Below are 18,701 nucleotides of genomic sequence, written 5' to 3'. Positions count from 1 at the left end.
CATATTTCCTGTTCTCCCCTTCTCTCGTGTGTGCGTTTACACTTGTGTTTGTATGTTTTTGATGTTTTTCGCTACCGGAGAATTTATGAATCACAAAACACACGGTCGAGTGCATACGATGACGATTTTTTTACCGTTGTGTATGATTGCACGTCGGATTAGTAGTCCCGGGAAGCAGCAGAATCGTGTACAAAGGCTTTCACGAAAGTGTGTTAATTAATGTTGAAACGAATGGAAACAAGAAGATCGAAGGATTTTTATTGAGCGAAAACGAAAGGAGTAAATGCATGAAATTTTTATCGATTTACACTCGCTAAGTTGCTGAAGAATCAAATTTAAAAATTAACTAAGAATCCTTCGATTGATTAATCAAACATTATTAAGAGTGATTTTTGACAGGAACAGAACGCGACGTTTTCGAGAATGTCAAGACTAAAAGAATGTCGGGTAATGCTTTACGTGGAATAGTTTTTCTCTCTGCAACGATTTCGCGGCTCGTTTGCGTCTATGGTCTTACGTCGTCCTTTTACATTTCGAGCTAATATCGACGATCGTAACGTTTCGCTTCTTTTTACCCAGATTCTTTCTATTTTTCGTTTTTTTATTTTTTTATTCACGGTTCGTCGTTTCTTCCAAACGTCGGCGATGTATCGAGAGGGCGAAAGAGCGAAGACCGTTGCAAATCTTCTTCGCACTATGCATAATCAGTAAACGACAAACCGGCCACGACCTTGGCCGGAATTGACAAAGAAGCTTCGTTCGCACACGTTCGTTTCAGCGCGAAACTCAACCAGAATAGATTCCATAAGTGGAAAAACCGTGTGAAAGAGAAATCTCAAATTTAACAATGATTCAAAGTTTTATTCGATCTTTTGATGGCTCAGCTCATCCTTAAAATCAAATAATTAACGAAACAAAAACGAGCAGCAATAAAACTCAGTTCCGTCCTGAAACATTTGAAATGTTGGAAAAAAATTAGTCGACGAACAAATTAAAATAATTCGCCGCGCGTCACTTGCAATTCTCTCTACACTTTTTTTTGCAGCATTCGTCACTAAACGAGAAATCGTAAAAATCCATAATTATCCCCAATTAAACGTATAGAATGTAGCGGCAGGAAAAGCAAGAGAGAGAGAGAGAGATGCTGACAAATACGAACTCATAAAACAGTAGCTACAAAAAGCGTTGTGCGGAAATCCCGATCGAGATAGACGGGATTGGGTATGGCAAATCCTGTAAAGCTTCGAGAATTTGTTTTCCCTGATTTTTTATTTCCCTCAGACAACACGAGCTTCACAGTTACGCGGGACAAACATTATTACGCGAAGATACGAGATACCATGAGACTACGTAGAGGGACAGGAACATTCACGTATTGTGTATATATATTTAACGACAAGCGTGCGAAATCCGTGCCGAGGGCGAGCACGTTTGAGCGTCTCGACTTGTGTATCGTATTATAGGCATTACGAACACTCAAAACTACGTATCTCTATACTGGCGAATGTATATTTATGTCGATGTATGAAAGGTGTTGATAGTTTAAAGATTATACGCGTATAGGGTCATAAACAACTCCATCACGTTTCACGACTAGCTGAGGTCACGCGTCACACTCGAGTGTGTATTTTAACATTTTTGCTGTCAGGTTTCGAGCCTGAGTACACGCTCGATTCCGAGAGTCAAAAGTTCGCAGTTGTACGATTATACGTATAATTGATGACAGTTCCCTACTTTCTGACAGTTATTCTATTTTTTTTTATTGTCACACGACACTTTTGGGTAGAAGTGCATTTTATTTGTTGTGTGGATTTAAGGTATAACTGGATGGATAGCTCGACCAAAAATTATATCTGATTGGAATTTCCGTACGACGTGATGCAATAAAAATCTGTAAAATTTCAACAACATTTGGAAAGCTATAAACAACAATTATCAATAATAATGTTTCCCAAAAGTTAATAACAAATTGTTTAAACAATTAATTATTCAATAATTTTGCGGTGACCTATTGTTTTTTTTACGAATCAAATGTGTGTATTTTTTCGAATGCTCATGAATTTTTTCAGAATTTTCGTGGATTTTTGAAATTTCTTGAACAAATTTTGAAAAAAATTTTTTAAATTTGAATTTTGGATATGTTTTAGAAGACATATTTACCATCAGTTTTGAAAAGTCTCAAAGTTACTGGATCAAAAATGTACAAATAGAGCCACTTGAAAAATTCAAAAAAGGCAATTTCAAAAATCCACGAAAAAAAAACAAGGATTTACTGTAAAATTGTTAAAAAATTATTTATTTAAACATTTTATTAATAACTTTTGGGCAATATTATTATTGATAATTGTAGTTCATAACTTTTCAAATGTTGCTGAATTTTTTCAGACTTTTATTGCATCACGAAGTACGGAAATTCCGATCAGGTACAATTTATCGGCTGGGCTATCCATCCAGTAATACCTTAAAAAATATATTTAATTAATGTTTCCACGATCTTTTGGATTCGGTGAATATTTTTCGTGCCACTCTCGAAAATATTCGTTTTGAAATGAGGTTGTTTTTTATTCTACCGCGCATGTCAGGAAGAACTCGGGTTCTTTGTGAAATTGGGCCTGGAATTTTCAATCCTATTTGTATACGTGGAGGCTATTATGGCTAGAACGAAATTGTTCTCTTGATTTTGCAATATGAAATTCATTTTTTCGTGAATTAGCCCGAATTTCAAGCTTTGAAAAAACAAACAAGTAATGATTGTAGCATGTTTTTCTTTCAGGTTTTTTAACCAATACAAGTTGACGTGTCTTTCATAAAGGCTTTCTTCAAAAAATACTAATAATATCTGTATTGGAGATTTTTGAATAATCATAATAATAAGAGTCAATCACTGAAAGTCTTCGTAAAAATGAGAAATTTTTCAAAAAGTTGTGGTCTCGATCGTACATCCGCGATTTTGATAATGTAATCGATAGCGAGAATCGCGAGCTCGCGTGAATTCTCTATCGCGAGGGCGTATCATGAATATTTAGAGCCGCTTTTGGAACGTAAATATAGATGTATATTTAGTCGCGAAAGAGCACGTGTACCTCGACATGGACATTAAATGTTTTTATTTCTTTTTTATTCCTGATTTTATTCCATTTCTTTCTTCACTTCTTTGATTTTTTTTTTATTGCGTAAGATCGCGTCCTTACCTTCTTACGAGCGGTCGTGTAACAACTCCTTAGCGCGCGATGTCCTTATCGAAGCAGATTTGCGGGCGCGTGCGCTCGCAAAATGATCGCGGCGCCCAAGGAGACTAAAGGGAAGGACTGGAACGAGTCCAATATCTCCGAATTTGGACGCCTGTTAGAAAAACGTCCGTAAAAATACCGTGAACTCGGGTTTGAGGAATGGCCACTACGCGTCGCATTGTAGTTTGTGTACGGATATATAGTAATAAAATCAATGTCGTTCGTGAAACTGACCGTCATAGCGGCGGAATCGTGGATTTAAAGAGCTTTTGCGCCTGTCAAAAATTGGTGAATCAACGATTATGAGCGTTCGTGATCGAAAGTACTAATATGTATTGTAATAATATTCTCCAGCGACCCTGTGCTTCACACATTCAAAGTGATCTCCCCTCATATGTCGCTGCTGAGGAAATCTTTGTCACAATTTTTTTTTTTAATATTTATGAATATTTAAAAATTATATTGATAACTATAGCTCATGTGATCACAGTTACTGTTTCATAAAACCTTAACATATCAAGCGGTCCGGATAACCCAGTAGCATTTTCTGCCGTATGAATATCAAATGTTTATGTTGTGTAATGATCGATTCGATGTCAGGATCGTCCTCATGGAGTTGGCAGTTCAAATCTTAATTTGTTTTATTTTTTTTTCATCATAGATAGTTATTGTTCTTCAACTATAGCTGACATTAAAAAAATTCAATTGATTTTGTTAAATTATGTTTTTTTTTTATTTATTCGTATAAAAAAATGGCTGCAATATGTTAAATAGCAATGGCCCCTGTGTCAGTGTATTCCATTTTAACAAAAATGAAATTAAGATAGGTTAGACACACAAAAAATATCAACAGTGGCAGCTTGCAGCAACGCATACGCGTTTGTAACGCGTACATAATGCGCATGCGCTAACCAGTAAACTATTTACAACAGCGCCGCTCGAGAGGAACCCACTTTCCCGACACTTTTACGGACGTGCCCGACCGCCGAGATTGGACTCTTACCGTATAGTCTCCTTGGAGTGATCGATGGCCTTTACCGCAATGAAATTGGCCTGCGCATCCGTCAATATCGATCGTACATATACATCGCGTGACCTCTCCGATTTATAGTCTGCCAAATATAACCAAAATTTTCATTTTTTCTCCTTACACATAACACCTTCATATTTCAATTCCCGAAAAACCACAATAAACCATTTTTACAATCCACGTACAAGTATTATTTTAAGATAAGAAATAATATTAATAGACTTTTTATCAGAAATTGAATTCTGCAATCTTTTTTTGTCTGAATGTGTACGAAATTTTGTTATTTATTTTTCACTAACATTTTTATTTTTTTTCCTGCATGTAAAGAAAAATGAAATGAATGAGGGATATTTCGATGAATTATGATAATTTTATAAAATACAATATGAATAAATTCAAGTTCCATTCGGTTGGATTTCTGACCTATTGAAATTGGCAAAACGAGAAGCTCAAAAAACTTCTAGTTCATTAGAACTAGGGCATACTTTGACGATTGAAAACTGATGATTGACCGAGCCCCGAAAATACGTGTAATTGAGCTGTACGCAAACATAACGCTCTATCAAACATTCTTGACAGACGTCTCTTATTAAAATTAAAAGTGAATAAAAATATAAAAAAAAGATCTTGTGCCGAGGGGAAGTCCAGACCGCGAGCGGGCTCTTCACACTGTGTGTATTGCTCACTTGCAAAAGTGCATGAGATGCAGCGAGAAACCCAAAAAGACTGTATAATACTTTGTCGTTACAATCCAACCGAACCCGGCGATTACAGAGTCGAAAGACGAAGTACGTTGGGCAGGTGTTTTTGTTCCAGGTTCACCTTTCTCCGTTAAAATAGTGGATGCGCAGGACGAATTGTTATTGCTTACGCCGGTACATAATTTTTATTCTATCTCATAAATTTTCGCTTTTATTGAGAACATTCTCCTTTATATTCTACATTTTTTTGAAAAATATTAAGGGAAAGTCTGTCGAGATTCACCAATTTTTTGCTTATTGAAATTGATCTTTTTCACTAAGAAGGATCTCCAAGATCCTCAGAATGATATTTCTTAATTTGATAAATATTTTTATATTTAATCTACATTTCCGAGCACTTTAAAAGTTTTATTATTCAGACTTTAGATAACGAGTGAATTTTTTTCCAGGGTGCAAATAATAATTATTCAACGGACCATCATACTCTTACATCGTGGCGAGTTTTACAAGCTACACTTCAAAATGCGAAGAAACGAGCCACACGTAATATTGCTATTTGCAATATTACAATGTAATATATTCGATAATATATGTGTATAAATATAATTATTGTTGTAACTTGTAGATAAATAAATCAATCTACGTTTTTAATATAAAGCAACGAACAACAGAATTGAAAACCATACTTATTTATTGCATTAACAAAGTTGAAAGAGCAAATTTACACGATTACAAAAAAACAAAGGCTTCGGTTGTCAGCGACGTTTTTTCGCCTTTCTTATTTGGAAAAGCAAAACATTTGAAGCTTAAGGTGATGGATTACACGATAATACGTTGTCGCATCCTTCTCTCCCCTGTCGATACTGTAGAACTCAAAATGAGCTACTGCGCAGACTACCGACAGGTGTCGCGACGCGATGCTTCCATCAGGTTTCAACGAAAAACCCGATGGATGAACAGTAAAAACTGCTGCTCGCTTTAAAAAGCGGTAAAATAGAATAAAAAATTTGTATTGTTTATAAGAAGAAACGATATTCGTTCCGTAAATCTTCAACAATTTTCATCGTTGGTTAGTTCAATGAGAATTGAACTCTCCAGCAGTGAATACCGCTGGGTTCTCGCTTGAAAAAGCGGTAAAATTTATTAAACAATTTATATTGTTTATCCGGGAGAACGTTAGTTCGTTCCGAATATCTCCAACGATTTTCATCGATGGGTTGTTCAATGAGAATCGAACTCTCCAGCAGTGAAGACCGCTGGGTTCTCGCTTGAAAAAGCGATAGACATAGATAAACAGTCAAATTGAAAAAAAAAATTACCACAATTAGTGAAAATTTCACATCTTCATTCGCTGTTTTTTCTCCAGTTATTTTTGCTCCCTTTCATTCTATCTTCTCCAAAATTTCAATATCCTCCCAGCGAGTCCAGGGCTTCGACGTATCCACCCATGTAACTTTCGTTCCGCTGTATATTTTGTCCTTTATTCTTATCAGCAAAACACTTTTACCACAGCACTACACTGTACAAGAAGACTTTCTGTCAAATCCATGACGTATACTAAACGTCACTTTCTCTTATGCTTCTTCGTTTGTCTTTTCAGAAACTGATGGTCGCGCACATTTCGATAAAGCAATGTTGATAATTTTTTTCAATAAATTTTTAAAAGCTTCTTTCTCCTTCATTTCATGACGGATTTTTATACAACAAAGCTCAAAATATGTGTTTTTTTTATTGCCGATACGCTGACATTCGCCAAATTACGATTTAATGGATATTTACTGAATTATTGTACGATTACACAGATGGTAATACAAACATTTAAAAAAAAATTAAAATTTCAAAAAACCCTCATGTCAGCGGAATTGTAACACAATACCGTATTCACAGTTCAAATTTCAACACAATTGGTTGACGGTGCGGCAGAAATCAACTTTCGAAAATTCGATCTACAATTACCGACTGATCCATCACCTTAAGTTAATTTCTCTGGCTAATTGTATTTCACCAGATTTACAAGATTAAAAAAATATGAATAAAATCACAAACAATTCATTGTTGGAATTCCATTCTATACTATCAATGTTCAATCCTGGGAATCTTCTCTCCTTCCAATATGAGATAATGCTTTCCGAATTGCGTTCTAATACTCCGTGTATTTGTAAGGATTCTTCTTGAAAATTTCGTACGTTTAAGATTGGAGATGATTGTCCATTAAAGGTTGCAAGGGGAACTGCAGATAGTCTTCGTACTTTTTCGCGAACATTTCGATCGGTCCATTGGCATCGCAACTCTGATTGTGTTTACAAACATGAAATAATTAGAGACCACAAACAGTGATTGAATATTTTTATGCAACAAATTTCGAATTTCAAAAATCAAAATAACCGATTGTACCCAAAGGATTCTGAGCTGTTATCAAAGATAAAATAATTACCTACCACAATGTCCCATGTTTTTTGTATCAATTGGCTCCGGTGCGAATGGACTGTATTTCATAAGCAGAAAATTTTCGCACTAAATGTTGATGCGCCTTGCTCACAATTGGATATCCTTTTTTGTTTGTAATAAATAGTGTAGTGATCCTTGTGTAAAATCCTTGCTCACTATCAGAGTTAATCCCAATTATTTTTATCACAGCCGCACAGTGATCTAAACGAACTCCACAACTCCCAAGTACTCTCGACTTCCGCGTTTTCTACTCCTCTGTAAGATAACGACGTTTTTTCGCCTCCATTTTGTTCAAAGTTCGGAAAACTTGTTTTTTAAGTTGTTTCTGCCGTTTCATTTTTTTCATTTCTTCAGCTTCAACCCTCGCCTTGTAAGCGTTTATTCTCTGGGATGTAGCCTCTTTGAGTTTTTCTTGCTTGTGACTGTACGTGGTTCGTATCATTTTCATAAGTTTAGATATTTTTTCTTCCCTCGGTTCGCGAAGGACCGCAGGCCTCGTGGCCTCGAAACTGACTTTGCGATTCTTCAAAGTCGGTTGTAATTTCGGTTTGTCTCGATAGGGCAAATTTTTCTGAAGATTGCGTGGAATAACGAGAGGTTTGAAGACTTTCGGTTCACGAGCGATCGGCGTGTAAAGAGAATCGTTGTTTGGCAAAGCTTTTATGCCATTGTCTATTTTCAGTTGGCCCGTTGTTCTCATACCGTGCCATTGGCTCTTTTCAGCCAATGGCAAGAGCAGCGAAGTAACTGGATTGTAAAATTTGGATACGTCTATTTTGTACCAAGTGCGACAAAATACTCACTCACTTGTCACTCAGACGTTACTCAGTTGAATTTTGTCTTCGAAAGTTACACGGAAGCAGCCCTCGGGCTTGGAAACAGCTTTTTTTATTTGCCCACGAATTCCCGAAACAGTTTTTATTCTGGCCCCCTCGAATTTCGCTACTTCTAAGCTCGAGTTGAACATGTCTTTGATGAAAGCAGTTTTCTTATAGATTTTCAATGGCACACCGGTGAGTTTGAGCTTTTTTACAATTCTAGTAGTCTTGTCGGTTTCGACGACCGAACCGGTCGCTACAATACCAAAACCTGGCTGTTTCGTTGGGACGTTCTGAATCGCGAGAACTCCAGTGGATTGCGGAGTCACCGGGCCCCAGAAATGAGCCATACAAGCAACGTGCTCAGGCGTATATTTCAACATTCGATTTTTCATGTCATCCTCGAGTTTCGAAAAAATTGGTATCGTTTGAAACCTTCGCCAACCAACGGACACTGTTAGTGGATTACGCGTCTTCAAAATCTTCGAGTACCAACGATGTTTCTTTATTCGAGTTTGCACAAAATCAATATTTTCCTCACCGTGCAGCAAGCCACCGATAATCAAGGGATAAGAAGGATCGAGATTGTTCACCAGCTCGCACGGGATCGAATCGATTTCTACTCGTACGTACATTCCAGGCCGGAAACCTTCGAGTTGAACTCTCGTATCGTCATCCAGATTTTCAAATTCCGATTTGTTCAATTTCGACTGTTTCTCGGCTTTAAGTTTGTGCTTTTTTTCCATTAATTTTTTTCTCTTTTCAATTTCGCTCTTGCCCAATTCTTCCGGAGCTTTTTCTACAGCGGCCTCATGGCGTTCCTCAATCACTAAATCCTTAAAATCTCCGTAAACATCCTCCTCCTTGATATCGTCAAGTTTCAAAAGTTCTTCAGCGTCTTCTGATTCTTTCTACTTGCCTGTTACGAAACGATCGACAACGAGCATTTTATTCTTCGGGTCCAGCCAGTCGCGCGGTTCGTCGCTTGTGAAAAATGCTGACACCTCGCGATTCTTAAGCTCGCGATCTTGAATCTTTCGTCTCTGTTCCTCACTCACTACCCGGAATATTCCACCAATTTCCTTTCCTTCCTCTTTATCTTCTTCTCTCGACGACGCGATTGTACCGTAAACTAGGGACATGAGGTTGGAATTATTTCGCTAATGACTGGCGAAAGATTCTTTCGCTTTTGTTACCAAATCGCTTTTCCATTTCAAATCTTCGTCCCCTTCACTCTCATTTTCTTCTCCCTCCTCACTTTCTTCCATTTCGGAATCGTATTCTCCATCATCGGATTCTGCGTTTTCGGGCTCTCCTTCTGCATCATTGTCACTCAATTCATCAAAACTCTCGTCCTCTGTTGATTCCTTCCGAGCCTTTTAATTTTGGTTCTTTGATTCTCATCGTTTTTTCACTCAACATTCCAAGAGCTTGAGTTATTCCCTCTTTTACGTGAATATCAGATTCTTTTGTGAGTGCTCGATAAATCGTCGGTTCGCTTTCCACCACTTTCTTCATTTTGACTGTTCCTTCAGCACGTAGTTCAGACAGTTCTGCTTCCAAATCGTCCGCGCCGAACGAACTCTTAGTTTTCAATTTTTTTGTGCTTTTAGCTTGAATTTCGTCAGCTACTTTGCGCTTAGAAGAATTTCTGTCTGAACTTTCATCTTCAACTTTTTCATTGAGATTTTTATCTCCTTCATTGATTTCATCGAGTTCATCTCCGTCCTCGTCATTCGATTCGTCTTCTTCGTTCGATTCATTCTCATCTTCCGAATCGCTTTGATCTCCAGACGTAACTTCTTCTTTCTCTCCAATCTCATCCGCAAAAATAACTTTTCTTCTCACTCTACTTTCCTCCACAATGATTTCTTCGCTCATACCAGATGCAAAGTGAGCTGCAAGATCTTGTGCCTTTATTGGCTCAGCATCGTTGAATATCTTCATCTCACTTCGCTGCAGTTTTTCACCCAAGGTTTCCTAAGTCTTCATAAGATTGGAGAATAGTCTGGTGTCATCTTCTTTGTGGGAGTGGCTGCCACCGAGCTCAACATAAACGGCGTCTTTGTCATAGACGATTCCACCAACACCAGAAAATGGAGCATAAATAAACCGCTCTTTTTCTACAAGTGATCTTTTCTTCAGTTATTCCGGAAGAGAACAAGGATCCGGAAGAAAACTTACATCTTTTATCCTCAAATCCCCACAGCCTGGAATATACACCAAAGTCTCTTTGTTCAACGGAACGCCTTGTACGTAGCCATAAAGACTGATCGTTCTGTCGATTTTGGGATTTTGTCTAACAAGTTCCGGCGCAGTCAGATCTTCAATTCTGTCGGCAAGCAAGTGGGAATGGCTGGTTCTCCAGGTGAGCAGTAGAAATTTCATAACCGAAATGAACCTTGCAAGATTCTTTACTTCTGTACGCAGATACTCATCATGCATCAAACCTGACAAATAAAAGAGCTTTGCACCTGCGTAAACTTCAGTTCAGAAACGAGTTTTAAGAGCTTTCTTTGTTTTTCTCAATTGTTTTGTATTACTGAGAAGGTCAAGATGCGTTAAAACTCCCATTATTCTTGGCATTCCATGAACTTGACAAATATTTAAAAATTCGAATATTTCCATTTCAAAACCGAATGATGCATCCACAAGGAGCAATACAAGATCAGCTACTTTTGCTATGTCGATCATACTGTTTATGTCGTTGTTGCATTCCATAAATGTTATACGACGCTTTTTGCCTGATATCACCGTCACTGGACCAATGATATTGGTCAGAGAGGCTGTCTCGCGTAACTCTTGATCAAACATTGTATGAGCAGAGATTTACCCACTTTTGGAGGTCCGACAACAGCTACCAATATTGGAGGTGGTTCTACCGGTGTTCTATCTACCAATGGTATATGCTGTTTTTTTGTGTTTATGTCTTGCTTTCTGCGGAACCTTCTCTCTGCTCTTATTGCCGAATTAAAGGTGAAGGCTTTCGGATTTTTCTGTTTGTCTGTTAAAATCTGGAAAAATATTCTTCCTATGAATCAATCAAACTTAATAATATGTTAAAGTTTGTTTTATTGAATTAAAGCTGCATTTAGATACGTTTTTGAACCGAAGATTATTCTCTACTTATGATGAAATTGGTTGCAGGTAGTAAATATAGGTCCACCGTTAAATTAAGCTCGTACGATGAAAATTCATCAACAACTCATCAACAATAACTTAAAAAAAAGAATTTCTATTTTGAAGCATTTTTTATTGATGATAAATTGAAAATAATTTCAATTTTTTTGAATTTTTCAACCAATACTTTTACTTCATAAAATAATGCAGGCGAGAAATCGAAATGTTAATAAATTTCAAATAAACAGTACCTGTTCGTGCTTATTTTTCGCTTTTTTCTTTTCGACTTTGCGACCCGAATGTCGATCCCTGTGAGTTTTTTGCTTAACACTGTCAAATTCACTCGACATCTTACTATAGTTTATTTACATCAGCAATAATGGGCATTTGACACGATGGAGAATCGCCCGATGTCCATTTGACACCCTGCCGCCCCTGCCGTCGGAGTAATGCGCGTAAAATAACAACTGCAGTCAGATAGTTCTAGATGTAAACATAGATGTCGCTGTAAGTGTTTTCGGGTAGGGACTAGATTGGCTAAAAATGGCAGCCGTCACTATTTCCGGTTGGCCGAAGTCACTAGCCCAACACTAGCCGATGGGCTTATAGATGTGTGTTATGAATGAGAGCCGTCGAAGGGTTGACGAGAAACACCGTAGCCTCGTAGCGGTACTGACTACTGGAACACCACATTCTGATCAGGGTTCTTCTCGCACAAAATTTGACGCACGCGCACTAGATTCGTAGCAGTCTCCTCTCCATTAAAATCCATTCAGTTCGACTCTTCAAGGAGAAAATAAAAAAACTGAACAATGTCAGCCTGGAGACAAGCTGGATTAAAGTAAGGTTTCTCAATTAAAACTCAAAAATCTCTCGTTTCTTAATATCGAAGAAGAAACGATGGTTTATTCAGACTTTCAAGAAATTATTGTTCAATAGTTCAACCTCAAATTATGTAACCTATCATTTGTCTCGACTCCCAATTTCGACCTAATCAATTTTTTATGGATTGACAATTCATATTTTTTATTCAAAATAAAGATATGAAGTGAAAATTAAAAAAAAATCCACCAGTTAGTATTTAGATAATCTAAATTATATATATATTTTTTTCAGCTATGTCAATTACTCGCAGATCGCTGCCAGGCTTCTGCGTCAAGCTCTGAAGGCAGATCTCCGAGCGGAGGCTGCCAAGCGAGATGACAGCAATGTCAAATTCACCCAGTGGAAAGATGGAAAGCCTATCAGTGAGTAACCATCAAAATCAAAAAGTCCTGTATTTCAAAGCTGCTGATGGTATAGAATAATATTTTGAAAAATGTCTCTGTGAAAAAAGATCGTAATGTTTTTAAGTACTGGTCACTGACTTGAAAACACATCATTTTCCCTTGACAGCTCTCAAGAGGTTGGATAAAAACTCTCCTGATCATTGATAGCTGTAAAATTTGATGATTGCAATTAAGGGAATGTATAAACCAAAAATATCAGTATTCAAACAACTTTGCCGTTGTCTTAAATCAATTTTTCAATTTGCAATCTCAAACGGTCAAAAGTTTTAGTATTTTTCTAATATTGAAAAAAAATTATAATTTTTTAATTTCAGAAAAATCCCTTGTGATTTTGGCATATTGCAAGAATATCTCGTTCACTTTCAGAGATTCTACACTTTTATAAGAAATGCTCATTATTCTTAATGGCATTTGAAAAAATGGTTGAACTCATGATATTTTAAGCAAAATTTTGAATTTTTCAATAACTTTCATGGAGATTCAAGAATATTTGAGAAGTTTCTTTTATGATTCAATTAATTGAACGTGAAGTGACTATGAACATACTTTTTTTACAGCCGAAAAGTAATTTACACAACTCCGTAAGTTTTGTCATATTTTTAGGATTGCGAGTGCAAAGTCGTGTGTTTCCAATCAAACGCATGTTTCAAAGTTTTCATCCTACAAAAGAGATTTAACCATTGTCTAAAATCGCAACGAATTGAGAGCAAGATGGAAATTTTGTAATGAACAGAAAGAATTTACTTGACCAACTCTTTCAACCTATGTTTATTGGAAAAATTTATCCACAACATTGATTTATCGTTAAACCATATTGATAAGAGTCCCAAAATTCATTTGAACGAGTTTTTATTTATTTATTTGTCATTATTATTAATAACTAAGCATTAATCATTTTCTTTATAACTAATTTGCATATATCGATTTGTGCATGGAATTTGGGAGTACCCGAATATTATTCAAAATATTCAGAGTTAACAATAACTTCCTGCAAATTAATTACCTCAGTCTGTAAATGAAACTATTCAAAAAAGCGGTGAAGCTCAAAGAGAAATTAAAATACTAATCATTGTTTTTTCAAGCTCGGGATGAAAATTTTTCTTTAATATATTTTTTTAATGTCTTGTTCCAGAGGCCACGTAAGATCACAACACCAGCAGTTCCGGTAGACATTGATCGAACTCTTCATCTGTTATGTACACTTGATCCAATGTTAATGTACCATTACTTAACTCGTTATGTGAAATAATAATAATAATAATAACAATAATGATATTGAAAAAAAGTTAGAAAAAGAAGTCATTTTAGCACGTGAGGTTTTGAAGCTCATCTTTCCACATCAATTCGCGTTTCAATCCTTGTATCGTCACCTTCCAACCGGGCAATGAGCTTTGCAGTGAACTATAAAAAAGAAAAAAAGCATTCAATATTTATAACAAAAAACATTGAATTATTATGAATACTATAACTAAACTAACCAATTAGTTATGAATACCTATAACTAAACGCTTTCAGACTCGTTTCGATAAACTATTTCTTACCAATGAATTCAGAGACAAGATCGTTGTCACTGTCGCCTCTCATAGTACCAGTTATTTCCTCGTTTTCAACCATCGGCAAAAACAATTGGACGAATTCACTCGTATAAGGAGGAGCTATTGCCTCGAGTACTTCGGTCACAAAATATCGAATGAGTGATACATCAGTGTCACCTCTTTGCCAACATTGTTTGATATAACATACGACAGGAACGACGCAACCTCGGGACAAAAGATTGACCATACGATCGATCAACATTTTCTTCATTTCAAGCTGAATAGAAAAGAATTCAAATTCATTATCTATTGTCAAAATTGGAACAAAAATATAAAATATGAATTGTCATTGATTGGAGAAAATCTGTCATGCAAGCACAATCAAATGACAATTCAATAAAAAACCTCATAGAACGTCATTTTGAAATTTCAATTAGACTGCAAAAAATGGTGGCGGTTCAAATACATTTTAATTTTCCATCGAATTGATGATATATCCAGTTAAAACTACCTGCACAAGAATCTCAAGTTCGTCCTGTTTACTTTCGAAGAGCTTAACGAGCAATTGCAAAACTTTGGGATGAAGAAGATGATGACAGCTGACAACCTCGTCCAGAAGAGCCAAATGAACTGGACAATGTTCGGTGCTCAGCTTGAAATAAGATGGTTCTGTAACTGTGCATTCGACCCATCGAATTATGCCAAAACTGACGACCGGGAATCTGCAAAATAATTAATCATTCGTTGTTTCAGATAAATTTTCCGATAATTGGAAATACGTTTTGACTATTTTTTTAATTGTAGAGTTTTTTTTCTTTGCCTTATGCACTGGTAGAGCGTGTTCAATTCAGCTATCAACTCCGTCGATCCTTTGTTAACGTTGCAAATATTGTGAACTTTTTCAATCGCTTGGATCGTCGTCTTCAATTCGTCTTTATTTATTTTTCGGGTGTTTGATTTTTTTGGAGTTGTTTCACAAACGCTTGACGCATAAGCCAGCAAGTAAATATATTTTGATTTATGTTCGGGATTTAATTTCACGCCCGGCTTGAAAAGCGCGTCAACCAATAATTCTGAAACATATAAGATTTATTTGTTTATGTCTACAAAGAAAACGGACAAAAATTCCATACACTTTCCTCGTCTGAATTTTTGTAGAAATTTGAATGAAGTCGTAAAAATCGAATGAAAAAAAGTTTGAATTTCCAACGATTTGAGGATACCTAAGAATTGAGGATTTCTGATGAGCTCAATTGGCGGAGGTTCCAAAGCCGAATAATGGCGAAACAAAATTGCTATGTCCGCAGGATTTAAAGTGTTTCGGGAAAGCATGGACGCGAGAGCGAGACAAGCTGCTGGATTGCCGGCTGCTCCGTTCAGTGCCATCGTAATTGGAGTCACGTCATGACGGCTGTAAATACAATCCAAACTTAAACAAAATGTTGACTTCGCAATTCGTTCATTAATATAACCGAAGGATTTTTATGGCTATACAATTTACAGTGGCAAAACAGTTTCGTCACAGTATTGAGCAATTTTGAAATTGTTCATTTTCTAAAAACTATAAACGAAACGATAATTTGGGTACAAAAAACGTGAAAGAAAATGAACAAATATAAATTGAAAAAGATGGCCAGCTCAATGAATATACACGTTTACATTTAAAGAACGTAGAGACGAATTCAAATTTTGAATGAAAAATTCTTACTTTTGTTGAGCACATTTCGTTATTTCTTGGGAAAGTCTTTTCATCATAAAACCTCCTTTCGGCTCTTGTGCCAAAATCTGGAGCAAAACTTGACTGTACACGTAAGTATGTTGACCGTGACAAACCATTTTCTATGACAAAAAATAAAAAATTTTCAATCGAATTTCATTTCCAAATTAATCAAAATGAAAAATTCTGTAATGCAGAATTTTTTATTTTTTTTCAATGTATTTCATTATATCCAGAAAGTATATTCATTAAATGATGTTGTAAAATTCACTTCTTTCTTACTCACCGCACACTCTTGAATACTCGATTGCCAATTCTCAGTGTTTTGAAGAAAACCTGCAATCGCAGTTTTCAGTACTCTTGAGAAAACTTCTATTTGTTGTGCCGCAGTTGAAATACTTGTTATTTCCCCTTGAAATCCAGCATCAGATATTAACTGAAAAACAAGTAGAGGAAATTCAATTAGAATTTAAAATCGATTAGAAATTCGAAAAACAGAAATCGTCCATTACTAACGAGTGAATTCAACATATATCACAAATTTGAATTGTTTTTCCTTTTTTATAGAAAAATTTACCTTTATTGTAAAATTCAGCATCAAACAGTCTGGGTATTCTTCTGCTAATCTATAAATAAGAGACCGCCAAGTTGGATGCTGAATCATTTCGGTCAACCAAGCTGGAGTCTGGGAAAAATTGTCATCAATTATTATTAGGTTATCAAACGTATCTTTCTATCATTGAAGGAAAACAGAAGTTCAGGATTTAAAAATTTCTCTATAAAATACAAACCTCTCCTTCTTCGGTGAAAATCTTGTCAGCTTTTTTTGGATCGAAAGTTTTGACAATCATGTCTTTCAAATTGTTTTCAACCATTGCCTGGACATCGGTGACTTTGACACCTGCAAGAATCAACCATTCTGCCAGAAGATTTGCCATCTGTGCGCAAGCTGTATAATTTTTTGACAGCAATTCAATAACTTGTTCTGGATTTCCACCAGCTTGAAAGTATCTGAAACATTATTGAACAAAATTATGAGACTTCCTGAATGAGTTCTCAAATAATACACATTTAAAATGATGAACGATTTAGTTATGAAAAAAAAAAATATGCTCTGTTCAGGATTGTTTCGTTGAGGAATTCAGCAATGAATTACCTTTTCAACTGTGTAAATATTCCTGGCTCCATAATATAATCATTAGTTTTAAATTTTTCCAAGCATTGATTCAAAACTTCCTGAGGATTTTCCATGGTGTCGTCCCCTCCAGGGTCATCTCCACCTCTGTTCATGTCATCCGTCCAACCTCCTCGGTCATCTTCAAACTCCATTGTCTCCAACTTTGAATTTTAAATATTTTAATAACAGAAGATGACCAATTATTTCAACTGTTTTTCAGCCATTGAATTTTGCAGAAAAGAAACCAATAGTAAGATTATAAAGTATGATATTCAAATTTTCGAATATAACACGGAAACGAATATTTTTCGTAAATAGATGTTCGACTTACCTTTGGCATGACTGCGATCTTCTCAAACCTATTAAACAATTCAAGTCGACAGCTGGTTACGATTGAATATTTTTCAAAAGTGTAATTGTAAATAACGGAACGTCTAATTTTTTAATGAATATAAAGTGTTTGAAAACGAAGCTGTATTTTTGGGCACAACCTTTTTCTCGCTGTTAAGGATTTGTTTTTCGAAATAAACGTTATTAAATTTGAATCAAACTATTCTTACCGAATGAAAAAAAAGAAAAAAAAACAGTGGATGGAACTAATATCGTCTCTTCTACGTTTCGATATTTTTTTTCACTGAAATTTGAGGTTATAGGTTTATGCTTAAATAAAATACGACTGCAGCGCCAGGTGGAGTTGCGTGGTGCGTGGTGAATACGCAACGCGAAAGCGAATTTAAAACAAAATGTAAACGTGTAAAATTTATTTAATTCTGTGAATGATAATAATCGTATACTGAGGTTATAAAAATGAATTAGATCAACAATTCTAGATCCATGGAATTACAGTGTTGTTCAAAATCTGCCATATTTTGGAAGTTTTTCTTCGTCGATCGGTTAGAAATTCTTCTAATTTCTTCGTTTATATACTGCTTATCTTTTATTGGTACAGAATCCTGAACATGTTCATCGACCGTTGGTTAGTTGGCATAATGATCGATGATCGTGTAAATTAAGCAAGAGCAAGAGAGGCAAATTGAGAAATTTAGAAAACTAAAAATGTCGCAGCACAAATTTTGAATGTCGCAATTTAATGAGTTCAACTTTTAATTTAAGTAATCCGAGTTTTCAGTTGATGTATTTTCTAAGAGGATTTCTTTTTTTCGTCATCATACATATTTACGAAACCAACCAAACTCATTATACTTCACATCTTCGGAAAGAATTATTAAGATAAGCCAATCTTCGTAGAACAAATCTTGTAGAACGTATATTTTATTTTAAAAAAAGTTCTTGATGAGACTTTCCAGTAGTTAGTCCTGATGGTAATCGAAACAATGCTATACGTCATATGTGCTCAGTCTCGCCCGTAAATAAAGACTAACTTTTCAAATACTCCAGCGATTTCATGCGTCTTCGCAAGACTCATCAATTATATGACCGTATTCCAAAACCCGCTATCAGTATTAACTCTGCGCACATGCTTTGATAAAGGACCAAAGGTTCATGCTTTACAGCAGGTCAGTCCTGAAAACTTTTTTTTATTTCCGCAGGTATTATAAAAGAACGCACGTGTCTTTCAAGTTTTTTTTTATCGATATTTTGATTAATAAAACTCATCAGCCTAGACAACAAGATA

At 35.8% G+C, this 18,701-nt stretch overlaps 1 protein-coding gene and 1 pseudogene across 2 annotated transcripts; both read right to left on the bottom strand.

Annotated features, from left to right (window-relative positions):
* Nucleotides 1-5,634: 5,634 nt before the first annotated feature.
* On the bottom strand, nt 5,635-12,000 carry LOC122416889 (ribosome biogenesis protein BMS1 homolog; annotated as a pseudogene).
* Nucleotides 12,001-13,468: 1,468 nt separating this feature from the next.
* Nucleotides 13,469-17,803, bottom strand: TH1 (negative elongation factor complex member TH1). Of its 2 annotated transcripts, XM_043430008.1 has the most exons (12): nt 17,626-17,803; nt 17,397-17,424; nt 17,045-17,226; nt 16,680-16,899; nt 16,466-16,573; nt 16,175-16,324; nt 15,880-16,010; nt 15,395-15,582; nt 14,992-15,244; nt 14,683-14,893; nt 14,178-14,448; nt 13,469-14,037 (listed from the first exon to the last, which is right to left on the bottom strand). In XM_043430008.1, exons 2-12 carry the CDS (start codon nt 17,403-17,405, stop codon nt 14,003-14,005), a joined length of 1,758 nt encoding a protein of 585 aa, XP_043285943.1. In that variant the 5' UTR covers nt 17,406-17,424; nt 17,626-17,803; the 3' UTR covers nt 13,469-14,002. The 2 variants fall into 2 exon arrangements, with proteins under 2 accessions (XP_043285943.1, XP_043285944.1); XM_043430009.1 differs by lacking the exon at nt 17,626-17,803 and having other exon boundaries at nt 17,397-17,619.
* Between the last annotated feature and the right edge of the window lie 898 nt (nt 17,804-18,701).

This window comes from Venturia canescens, chromosome 10, assembly GCF_019457755.1.
Source record: "Venturia canescens isolate UGA chromosome 10, ASM1945775v1, whole genome shotgun sequence".
Classification (NCBI taxonomy): domain Eukaryota; kingdom Metazoa; phylum Arthropoda; class Insecta; order Hymenoptera; family Ichneumonidae; genus Venturia; species Venturia canescens.
This window is presented reverse-complemented; position numbering and strand designations above follow the sequence as displayed.